Source organism: Orcinus orca, chromosome 12, assembly GCF_937001465.1.
Source record: "Orcinus orca chromosome 12, mOrcOrc1.1, whole genome shotgun sequence".
NCBI classification, from domain to species: domain Eukaryota; kingdom Metazoa; phylum Chordata; class Mammalia; order Artiodactyla; family Delphinidae; genus Orcinus; species Orcinus orca.
In genome coordinates this window covers 87,561,075-87,573,579 of record NC_064570.1, presented here as the reverse complement: position 1 = coordinate 87,573,579, position 12,505 = coordinate 87,561,075, and the positions used below count along the sequence as shown (strand labels likewise).

The 12,505-nt window shown below is 32.9% G+C and overlaps 1 protein-coding gene across 2 annotated transcripts in view; it reads right to left on the bottom strand.

The window, feature by feature from the left end:
* The window catches only part of EYS (eyes shut homolog), a 1,673,869-nt gene that overhangs the window by 381,824 nt on the left and 1,279,540 nt on the right, over positions 1 to 12,505 (bottom strand). For both annotated transcript variants that reach the window (XM_049695235.1, XM_004282511.3), the window contains exon 30: positions 234 to 377. In XM_049695235.1, the coding sequence (XP_049551192.1) occupies positions 234 to 377 (144 nt within the window). The remainder of the gene's footprint in view (positions 1 to 233; positions 378 to 12,505) is intronic.

Sequence of the window (12,505 nt, the reverse complement as noted above, 5' to 3'; positions counted from 1 at the left end):
TTCTTCTTTGCTGGTTCAGAGCCTGTTTGTAAGTCATGTTTCATTAAGTGACTCATAAATTAAAGAAACTGCTAAAGAACACTAGAAAGAAACAAGATTTCTTTTTGGTAATACTTCATTCACTGGGCTAGAAAAGTTTTCCCAAAACATTTAAATTAATAATTCATTAATTCAGTAGGTTAATATTTGAGAAAGAAGCATGACATATAGGAGGTCAAACATTTAATACTCACTGTAGAGAATTGTTCCATTCAAAGTGCTTGTTTGTATAGTCAAGTAGATGTTAACAATTCTGTTACGTTCCTTCCTCAGGGTTGTACAAAAAGGCAGTTCTAAGTAGGAATTCCCATTGAAAGATGGAAAAAATAAACCTGCATCTAAAAAAAAAAAGTCATATTAATATATGTTCTGATAGCATTTTATTGCTAATCAAGTAGATGAGAACATAGCATTTATAGTTAACATTCATATAAAATGATAACACTGGTATTTATAGATATTTGGCCAAACTTCAAGAAATTTAGATATATAAGTATAATAAATTTGTAAAGTCATTGTCTCGAGTAATTAACTACCAGTTCATAGGAAAAAACTTTAAGCAAAAATTTTAGATGGATGAAAAAAATGCCGTGATATTGTATTAAAAATGTGTCCCTGCATATGTGAAATAATAGTTTTCATTAGACTCTTAAAATATCCTGTGATACAAATGGCTGTACATCAAATTACACTCTTAAAATTCATGAATTTTATTTGATGTAATCATACCTCAATAAAAAAGTTTTTAAAAAGTCTAACAAAAAAAGATTAGAAATTTGTCTCATAGAGGTATTTTATTAATATTCATTAATATTTAGTGCTTGTCAATAATACTTAAATATTTTATAAGTAGTATTACTATAATATGCAATGTGATTAATAATTTTTACAGTTATCCTTTTAAAATTATTCTTTAAATGAATTAATCTCATAAAATCTGGAGGCACATAAAATTTAGAAAGTATTTTATTGTCATATATATATTTAGATCTATAGACTTGATACATTGAACAAGTGTAATATAATATATGGGAGGCTAGAACTTTATTTTTGTCTCTCTCACAATGGGGGAAATTTTCTCTGCCTCTGGGTGAAAACTTGGCAGTCCCTATGAGTCCTACCTTCTTTCTAAGTTATACAATGATACAGAAGCTAATCCAGGCTAAGAAATTTATCAACATTTAAATCTTCCTTTAGAGATATGACTTCCCCAGCCCCCTCCAACCAGCTAAGGCCTGCAGGGCACCTGTCACCCGCTGCCTGTTTTCCGGGCAGGAAGAAGTTGGTTTCTCTTCTTTTTGTGTTCTTAGAGCCTCCTCTCAAGCTAGCTGCTGTTTCAGACACTTTGAGCTTTGCAGAGAGGGCAAAGTGGGCAGAAAGGAGAGAGAAGTTCATAGTAAAGTGTAGCTATTACAGCTGGCCACCAATACTGTTGTAAGCAGTCCTCTGCTCTCTGGGAAGAACAGATGTTTAAAACTGTTTTTCTCACAGTAGGAATGTCAGATAAAACATAGGGAGCTCAGTTAAATTTCAGTTTCAGATAAACAACACATAATTTTTTAGTGTATGTCTCAAACAGTGCATGAGTTAAGCTTATACTAAAAAATTATATGTTGTTCATTTGAAATTCTAATTTAACTGAATGTCCTGTATTTTAACCCTATGACTCATGAGCATTTGTGTAATCTTTAGACACCCTTTGCCAGCTACAATTCCTAGGATTTTGTCTCTTCATTTCTAACTTGGTCCCCTCTGGTTTTTCACATTATATACAGACTCTTGCTGCCAACAACTACTTGCCTGTGTTAAAGCAAGAGTTGCACTGGACAAAGTGAAAGAGGTAAGGAAGACTTTATTCAAGGCTATTGAAATAGGGGAGAGAGGCCAGAACTCAGCTTTTGCTCAACTCCTCTGAAACAAAAGGTGGCAGATTTTTTAAGAGCTGAGGTGGGGGGCCCATGGGCTACCTGTGTCGCTATTTGGCCCTATCCCCTAAAAACATAAACTCTCTCATGTCTTCATCACAGAAGATAGTTTACAGCTTAGAACAAGGCTCCTATCTGCCCACAGAGAGGGCCACTATCTTTATTGATGATTGCATTTCAAAGAGATGGTTCTGGGTCCCGAAGAAAGGCATCTTTGGTTGTCAAACTGGCAAGAAGATTTTAAAAAGATTTATATCTCAAAAGATGCAAAGAAAGAATTACAACGAAAAGTTTTCAATAGTAGAAGCTCTGAGAAATGTGAGGTCATGGGCCTAGAGTCGGGAGGAAGCTTCTCTAAAGTTCAGGACAGCTGAGGAGAATGCTAAGGTTGTCTTGAGCACCTGACTAGGAAAACCATTGGGGCAGAACATCAAGTGAATCCAGGCCAAATGACTTTCCTGAGGAGTCCATATCTAGACCATGGTAGACATTTCCTTCCCTGCTGTCTATGGAGGTATAGTTAGTGGTCAATCTCTTCCCTATCTCTCTCTCCACACACACAGACACAGACACAGACAGACAAACAGACAGACACACACACACACACACACACACACACACACACACACACACACAGGCTGCTTTGGCTTTTTCAGATATGAATGCATGACTCTGTTGGTCCGTTATGTTCCTTTCCGAATGATAGGGTTTTAACTATCCTTAAACACTGTCAGATGTGATGGGTGGGAGAGGGTGCAGGGTGAGGTCAACAGGATAGCTTTCTACAAAAACATTTTTCTCAAAATCGTGTCTTCATGTCTTTAAAATCCTTTCTCCTCTTCAAATGATGCTTCTTTTTATATGAAGAGTATTTTCTAGTCAAATCTTGCTTTTAGATATGGTACCTCATTTTGTTTACAACATTATAATCTGGTGTATGAAAGTTTATTTTTAACATCCTGATTTTGTCTATAACTTTGTATTGTCAGATACAAATTATATACTTTATCTATTAGTAAACTGATTTAAGGGAAAAGGGAAGAGGGGGAGGGACAAAGTAGGTATATAGAATTAACAGATACAAACTACTACTTATAAAATAGATAAGCAACAAGGATATATTGTATAGCACAGGGAATTATACCCATTATCTTGTATTAACATATAATGGAGTATAATCTGCAAAAATACTGAATCACTCTGTTGTACACCTAAAATTAACACAGTATTTTAAATCAACTATAAAGTAATAAAAAATAAGTTATGTGACATCATATATTTCACCATTCCTTGGCCTTCCATGCACAATCTTTATCTCACTGAAATTTACCTTCCTGGCTCTGTATTTTACTGGATCTTTTTTGTCAAAGGTTTTAGGCCCAGTTTGCAAATCCTTCCATAATGCTCACCTGCCTCTGTAATACTTAAGACTTATTTTTATAAAAGCTTTCTCCTTCCTTGTCTCTTATGACACCACTACACATTGACTGCCTTCCTACCTGCCTGACAGCTTGTTTCCAGATGGCCCTTTCAACCACTCCATAATGCTTAGTTTTCGAGGCGCTGTTCTGGGTCATCTAATCCACCTCTGTCTTTCCTGTTGCTCCTCTTCTGTTGTTTTGCTCTTGGCACCTACTCTCCCAGGCCTAGAAACTCAGCATGGTTGTCCACCCATCTCTTCTCAAACTAGTTGCTGCTTCCTGTCACCTCTTTCTTAGATCAAAACTTGCAGTGTTCCTTCTGCTGCCATTGCCCTTGTTTAAGTTCTTATTACATTTCAACTCAGTTGTTGGCAATGGCTCCTTTCTAAATGGCCTTCCTTCCTACTGTGTCTGATAGCTGTCTTCATTGTGAAATCATTGCTGTGACATCAACATTAGTTGTAATAATCTAAGATCTTTGGTCAAAAACCTTCAGGAACTACAGAACTGCCCTGTTCCCTTGACGATTTTTCCTGACATTTGTTGGCACCAAGGAGCAACTGTGAGATGTAAGAACCAATGAGAGCAGGGTTGGGGGGATGGGGGGGATGTCTAAAAAAACCCACCCCATCTGCCTTCTGTACTGCTCATTCTCCTATGGCAAGATTTGTGTTTGATTTATCTTTGCAGCTCCCTATGGCATGATGAGTTTCATACATTTTAGGCAAAAACATTCTTAGGAAAATAAAAATATAGCTAAAATTTTCATTTGTGGTAGTTTTGGAAAAAAAGGGACAGAAAGACATTCTTATAATTAAAATGGAATGAGCAAACTCTATAGAGATGGGGTTCTAGCATTCTTCTTGTGGTTAAACTTTTCACATTGTTGATAAATCCACAAGAAATTTTCTTTATATAAGGGTTCACATATGAATTAAAATATTTGGATTCATAATCAAGCTTACCTATCCTGAGAAGTAGTGAACTCACCAAGAGCAATAAAAGTACAATTCAATTTGCTAAAAAATGAATTCTGCATTGCTTTGCAGGAGAATAGCTACTGTATAATTCAGGTGCGTGTGTCTAGCTTACATGCTCCTTGAGCCTTCTTTTCAGAGCTGACAGGTTTTACGAAAGTTATGACAGGAAACAACAATTATGAACTATAAACATTTGCAATTGAATTGCTTTCTAACCATATTAATTTTCATTATCATCATGTTTAGTGGATATGTTGAAAAACAGAACTGCCCTGAATGTAGAAAACAAGACTAATTGGGGTTAGGTAGAGTGTTTTCCTGCTGCTTCCAAAAGCTTCTTCGGCAACGCTATTTGAATACACTTTAAATTTATTTTTCTTCCAATTATAAATGGAAAAAAAACCCAAGGTTTTTATATGGAAATATGTATTAAACATCTTACAAAATATGTCATATAGTAATTAATTAGTGGCTTCTGATTACAACATAGATATCTGTAATGTTTAAATGTATGAAAAATCATATAGATTGATATAACAAAGTATATTAACTTTAACATGCTTAAAAAATTTAAAATCAGTCTGAGTCATGGGTAAATCCAATAAATTAACCCAGGAGAAAGATCTTTTAAATCCCTTATATTATTTAAAACTCTCAAATTGTCAAAGGAAGCTATGGAACCTCAGTACTGAGTCTGAAGCACATTATGTTAAAAATATGGATGAATTTAATTTTTATTGCCAAATGTATTTCTAAAGTATGAATCAGAACTATAGTCAGTTAATTGAAATTTGTCCAGGAGACCACCATGGAGTACTTTATGATAAAGAAAACACAGAAGAGATTAATACCTTTACTGTGAACACAATGCAGCTGAGAGCACAAGTGTTATTCATTCTGAATAGAAATGGAACACCTTGTCTACATATGAGGCACACTCCTCTCATGTTGTATAAAGGCCTCCTTGATCTAACCCCAGAAACTGACATACTAACATACAAATAAAGCTACAAATGCAGTGAATCGCAAATTACCCATATATCTTTATTGTAATTCTTGGTATTAGAAGAAACATAATATTGTTTGCTATTGCTCCTTTATAATGGAAATAAATTTGATTTACTCAATAGACATTAAAAATTATTACTATTGAAATGTTTTTGTTCAGTTTTTCTTACTTTCTCCAGAAAGAACATCATACAAATGCAATGAAATTATTTATCTTGTTTTTAGTTTAAAAATATTACATTCCTTTTTTATGATTCTAATTTTATTAAATTATGTGATTAAAAAGAGTATCACCAGTCAATAAGTCCATGTATCTCTCTTCCTGAAGAAGGATTCATCACTAAAAAATAATATATGTAACCAATAATATTCAAAGACACAAAAGTTATAATCATCTATATTATTCCAAAATTTAAAAAAATGAGTTCTAAGGCCAATGAAATAGAATTAAATGCTATACATATTAATGATGAGAAACTACAGTGTCTTAAAGATTTATATATATATATAAAAGTATATATAGTACCTATACTATTTATATATGTAATATCATCATAGCACTGTAGAATAAATAACATATAAATTAAAGTAAATATTTTTACATCATATATTTTCCTATTTTAGAATTATAAAAATTATTTTAGATTTGGATAGCCCAAGTCTCATGGACTAAATTATTACCTTTACCTGGATAATTTCCCCATATTAGACATTCACATTTATATTAATTCATAAAAGTTATCAATTTGTTAAGTGCCTGATGAGAATTATCAATTACTCTTGTTGCTGCTAGCACAGCTGCTGTTTTTGTTGCATCTACTTTTCTCCCCCATAGAAAGCACTTGCAAAAATCAGGACAGAGCTAACATTTCTCCTTTTGACCACTGCTACTTCATTCCTCAACTTGAAGCCTGAGGAGAGTTGCTCTGCATGTGACCAAAGTAATGCACAAGGAAACAAGGTGTGAAAAAATAATTCTCATCCTTCACTGTCACAGCCAATCTAGCAATACTATTCTTTATCCCTTGGTTTCTCTGTCAAAGAAGGGTTGATCATCATGATCTGCCCTTTGACTCTCTCAAAAATCTGAAGCTTTAAAGCTATAACCCTACCTCCCTCAAAATAAAACCAAGTAAAACATCGTTTAACACACCAAAAATACCTTCCACGTAGTAAAAATAAAGCTAGGACAAGAAAGATACAAAGACCCATCAATATCTCACACTGTACTTAACATGTTTTCATAGTAGCTATCAATCTTTAGTCTATTTCTATACCTTCTCCTTCACTTAGTTTAGAAAATTTCCCTGCGTGATCTCATTTGTTCCCACAACTTTAGCTCCTTTCTAGCTTCTGAAAACTCAAATTTTTATCTTTAGCACAGATAGCTTCTGACCTTATATATCCAGCTCTCTACTATATAGACCCATTTGGAAGGAAAATAGGCAACCTGAACTCAGTATATCCAAAACAGTTTGTTGCTTTTTTTATTTAATTTGATCTTCCTTCTCAATATCAAATTGACAATACTTCCTTATTATTATCACAAATACTTGCTATATATTCCTATTACAGCACTTATTAAACTGTACAGTGACATTTTCCTGTATGACTCACTATGTAATAGTTGTGATTTCCTTAAATGTAGGCATCATGGCTTAATTTTTTTCTTCCAGTGTTATTGACCTATAATTGACATATAGCAACTGTATATTTAAGGTGTACAGCACGGTGATTTGACTTACATATATCATGAAATGATTATCACTAGAAGTTTAGTGAACATACACCAGCTCATAAAAATTAAATAAATAGAAAAAAATTTTTCTTGTGATGATAACTCTTAAGGTTTATGCTCTTAAAATCTTTCATGTATAACACACAGCAGTGTAAATTATATACATCATGTTGTACATCACATCCTTAGTACTTATTTATCTTATAACTGGAAGTTTGTACCGTTTGACTGCCTTCATCCAATTCCCCATCCCCCACCTATGGTGACCACAAATCTGATCAATTTTTATATGGGTATTTGTTTGGGAGGGATTGTTTTTGACATATAGTTGACACACAACACTATGTTAGTTCCTGTTACACAACATAGTGATACTATATTTCGATACTTTTCAAAATGATCACCATGATAAGTCTAGTTACTATATGTCACCATACAAAGATATTACATTATTATTGACCATATTCTATACACTGTAAATTTCATACCCATGACTCATTTATTTTTCAGCTAGAAGTTTTGTACCTTTTGTCTTCCTTACCTATTTATCCCCTTATGTATTTATTCCCTCCCACCAACGACTTCCCCTCTGGCAATCCCCTTTGTTCTCTGTATTTTTGACTCATTTCTGTTTTGTTTTTATTTTGTGTTTTAGATTCCTCAATAGATGAAATCATACAGCATTTGTCTTTCTCTGCCTGACTTATTTCACTTAGCATAATGCAATGTAAATCCATTCAGGTTGTTCCAAATGGCAAGATTTCATTCCTTTTTATGGCTAATATTCCATTGTACGTATATACAAGTACTTTTAAAAAATTTTATATCACATTTATTAAGACATGTAGATGGAGTAGAACTTTTGACTAGTCTTTATGCTTTTTTGTTATGTTGTTATGTCCTGAACTTTCCACATCAAAGTCATTCAAAGAATCTTATATACCAGTACTTCTTTATCCATTCACCTACTGATGGCACTTAGGTTGCTTCCATATCTCTCCTATTGTAATTAATGTTGCAGTGAATAGAGGAGTACCTATATCTTTTCTAATTAGTGTTTTCATTTCCTTCAGATAAATGCCAAGGAGTGAAAAGGATCATATGATAGTTCCACTAATATTTTTTGAGGAATCCCCATATTGTTTTCCACAGTGGCTGTACCAATTTACATTCTCTTCAACCGTGCACAAGGGCTCCCTTTTCTACACATCCTCATCAACACTTATTATTTGTTGTCTTTTCAATAATAGAATTCTGATAAGTGTAAGGTGATATCTCACTGTGGTTTTGATTTGCATTTCCCTGATGATTAGTGATGCTGAGCATCTTTTCATGTGTCTGTTGGCCATCTGTACATCTTCTTTGGAAAAATATCTATTTAGATCCTCTGCCCATTTTTAAGTTGGGTTGTTTGTTTTCTTGATATTGAGTTGTATGAGTTCTTTATATATTTTGGTTGTTAGGCCTTTATTGAATATATCATTTGCAAATATCTTCTCCCATAATGTAGCCTTTTTGTTTTCTTGATAGTTTCCTTCACTGTACAAAAGCTTTTTAGTTTGATGGAACTCCATTTATATATTTTTGCTTTTGTTTTCCCTGCCTAAAGAGACATATCTAAAAAAAAAATTACTAAGATTGATTTCAAAGAGCATACTGCCTATGTTCCTTTTTAGAAGTTTTATGGTTTCAGGTCTTACATTTAGGTATGTAATCCATTTTGAATTTATTTTTGTGCATGAGATGAGAGAGAGTTACAGTTTGATTCTTTTGATGTAGCTGTCTGGTTTTTCCAACACCAATTATTGAAGGGGCTGGTTTTTTCCCCATTGCATATTTTTGCCTCCATTGTGATAGATTAGTTACTCATATAAGTGTGGGTTCATTGCTGAGCTTTCTATTCTGTTCTATTGATGTATGTGTCTGTTTTTGTAACATGTTGTTTAGTTTCATAGTATAGTTTGAAATCATGGGGTATGAGACCTCCAGGTTTGTTCTTCTTTTTCAAGATTGTTTTGGATACTCTAGGTCTTTTGAGTTTCATACAAAATTTTAAATTCTTTGCTCTGGTTCTGTGAAAAGTGCCATTAGTATTTTGATAGGGATTGTACTGAATCTGGAGATTGCCTTGGGTAATACGGTCATTTTAGCAATATTAATTCTTCCAATCCATGAACATGGTGTACCTTTCCATCTGTTTGTGCAAACTTCAGTGTCTTTCATCCATGTCTTATAGTGTTCTGAGTACAGGTCTTTTACATCCTTATTTAGATTTATTCCTAGGTTTTTAAATTCTTTTTGATATGATTGCAAGTGGAATTGTCTTCTTTATTTCCCTTTCTAGTAGTTAGTTGTTAATGTATAGAAATACAACAGATTTCTCTATATTAATTTTGTATCCTGCATCTTTACTTAATTCATTAATGAGCTCTAGTACAGTTTTTCATGGCATCTTTAGGACTTTCTATTTACAGTATCATATCATCTGCAAACAGTGTTAGTTTTAATTCTTCCTTTTCATTTGGATGTCTTTATTCATTTTTCTTGTCTGGTTGATATGGCTAGGAATTCAAACATATGTTGAATAAGAGTGGTGAGTGTGGGCATCCTTGACTTGTTCTTGATCTTAAAGGAAATGCTTCCAGCTTTTTCACCATTGTGTATGATATTAGCTGTGGGTTTGTCATACATGGCCTTTATTATTTTGAGATTTGTTCCTTGTAAACCCACTTTGCTGAGAGTTGGTTTTTTTTTTATCATATATGGATATAGAATTTTTTCAAAAGCTTTTTCTGCATTTATTGAGATGATTATATGATTTTTATTCTTCAATTTGTTAATGTAAGGTATCACACTGATTGATTTGCAAATATTAAACCATCCTTGCATCCCAGGCATAAATTCCACTTGATTGTGATGTATGATCCTTTTAATATATTGTTGAATTTGATTTGCTAATATTTTGTTGAATATTTTTCATCTATGTTCATCAGCGTTATTTTCTTTTTTTGTGATATCTCTGTCCAGTTTTGCCAAACTTGGTGATGCTGTCCTTATAGAAAGAGTTCAGAAATGTTCTTTCCTCTTCATTTTTTTGGAATAGTCTGAGAAGGATAGGCATTAATCTCTAAAAGATGGATAGAGTTCACCTGTGAAGCTATCTGGTGCTGCACTTTTGTTTGTTGGTTTCTTTTCTTTCTTTTGTTCTTCTTTATTTTTGTAATTACTAGTTCAATGTCATTACCAGTAATCAGTCTGTTCATATTTCCTATTTCTTTCTGGTTCAGTCTAGGAAGACTGCACATTTCTAGCAATTTGTCTATTTCTCCTAGGCTGTCCATTTTATTGGTGTATTTGTTCATAATAATATACTGTGAGCCTTTGTATTTCTGTGGTTTCTTGTAACCTCTCCCTTTTCATTTCTAATTTTATTGATTTGGGTCATCTCTCTTTCTTTGTTTCTTTCTTTTCTTTCATTTTTTTTTTGTTGTTGTTGAATATAGCTAAAGGTTTATCAATTTTGTTTATATCTCCCTAAAGCCGTTTCTTAGTTTCATTGATCTTTTCTATATTTTTAGTCCCTTTTTCATTTATTTCTCCTCTGATCTGTATGATTTCTTTCCTTCTACTAACTTTGGATTTTGTTTCTTCTTCTTTTTCTAGTTCTTTTAGGTGTAAGGTTAGTTTATTTATTTAAGATTTTTCTTGTTTCCTGAAGTAGTCTTTTATAGCTATAAGTGTCCCTCTTAGAACTTCTTTTCCTGCATCCCACAGATTTTGAATCACTGTGTTTTCATTTTCATTTGTCTCCAAGTGTTTTTTATTTTTTTCAATTTCTTCTTTGGCTTAGTCAGTAATTCATTGATGTTTTAGTAGCATATTGTTTAGACTCCACATGTTTGTGTTTTTTTCCAGTTTTTTTCTTGTAGTTGATTTCTAGTCTCATAGTGTGTGCTGGGAAAAGATGCTTGATATGATTTCAATTTTCTTAAATTTACTGAGACTTTTTTTGTCTAGCATGTGATTGGTCCTGGAAAATGTTCCATGTGCACCTAAAAAGAATGTGTATTCTTCTGCTTTTGAAAGGAATGTTCTATAGACTTCTATTTTTTTTTTTTTTGACCACACCATGCAGCTTTCAGGATCTCAGTTCCCTGACTAGAGATCGAACTGGTGCCCCCTGCAATGGAAGCACAACGTCCTAATCACTGAACTGCCAGGGAATTCCCTTTATATATCTATATATTAAGTTCATTTGGTCTAATGTGTCATTGAAGGCCAGTGTTTCCTTATTGATTTTCTGTCTGAATGATCTGTCCATTGATGTAAGTGGGGTAGTAACACCCCCAACTATTATTGTGTTACTGTCAATTTCTCCCTTTATGTCTGTTAATATTTGCTTTATGTATTTAGGTGCTCCTATATTGAATGCATATATATTTACAATTGTTATAGCTTCTTGGGTTACTCCCTTGATTTTATGTGATGTACTTTTTCTCATGTTACAGTGTTTATTTTAAATTCTCTTTTGTCTAATATAAGTATTGGTATCCTGGCTTTAAAAGAAAAAAATTTCCATTTGCATGTGTTTGTGTTATATCTGAAGTGATTATCTTGTAGGCAGCATATATCCACTCCATGACTCTTGTTTAGACTATTTATTCCATTTACATGGAATAAAGTCATTATTGATAAGTATGTAATTGTTGCCATTTTGTTAATTGTTTTTGGACATTTTGTAGTTCTCTTTTTGTTCCTTTCTTCTTGTTTTGCTATCTTGCCTTGTGATTTGACGACTATCTTTATTGTTATGTTTGGATTCCTTTATCTTTTTTTGTGTTTAACTATTATAGATTTTTATTTTGTAGTCATCGGGATATATATATATATATATATATATAATTTTATATATATAATTATTGTAAACTGCTAACACCTTAAGTTCAAATGAATTAAGAATCCTGAATTTTTACTCCCCCTCAACATGCTTACTATTTTTGACATCAGACTTCACATCTTTTTGTTTTGTGCATCCCTTAACTGTTTATTGTGGATATAGATGATTTTACTGCATCTGTCTTTTAACCTTCCTACTAGATTTATACATGACTGATTTACTATCCTTATATATGCATTTACTATAGATTTAATATTTTGTAGATTTCAGATTTCTAGTTGTAGCCTCTTTTTTCCTTAGAGAAATCCCTTTAACATTTCTTGTAAAGGTGGTTGGTGGTGCTGAATTGTTTTAGCTTTTGTGTGTCTGTAAAATTTTGATTTCTTCATCAAATCTGAAAGAAAGCCATGCTATATAGTGTTATTGGTTGTAGGTTTCCCTTTCATCACTTTAAATATATCATGCCACTGCTTTCTGACTTGTAGAGTTGCTGCTGA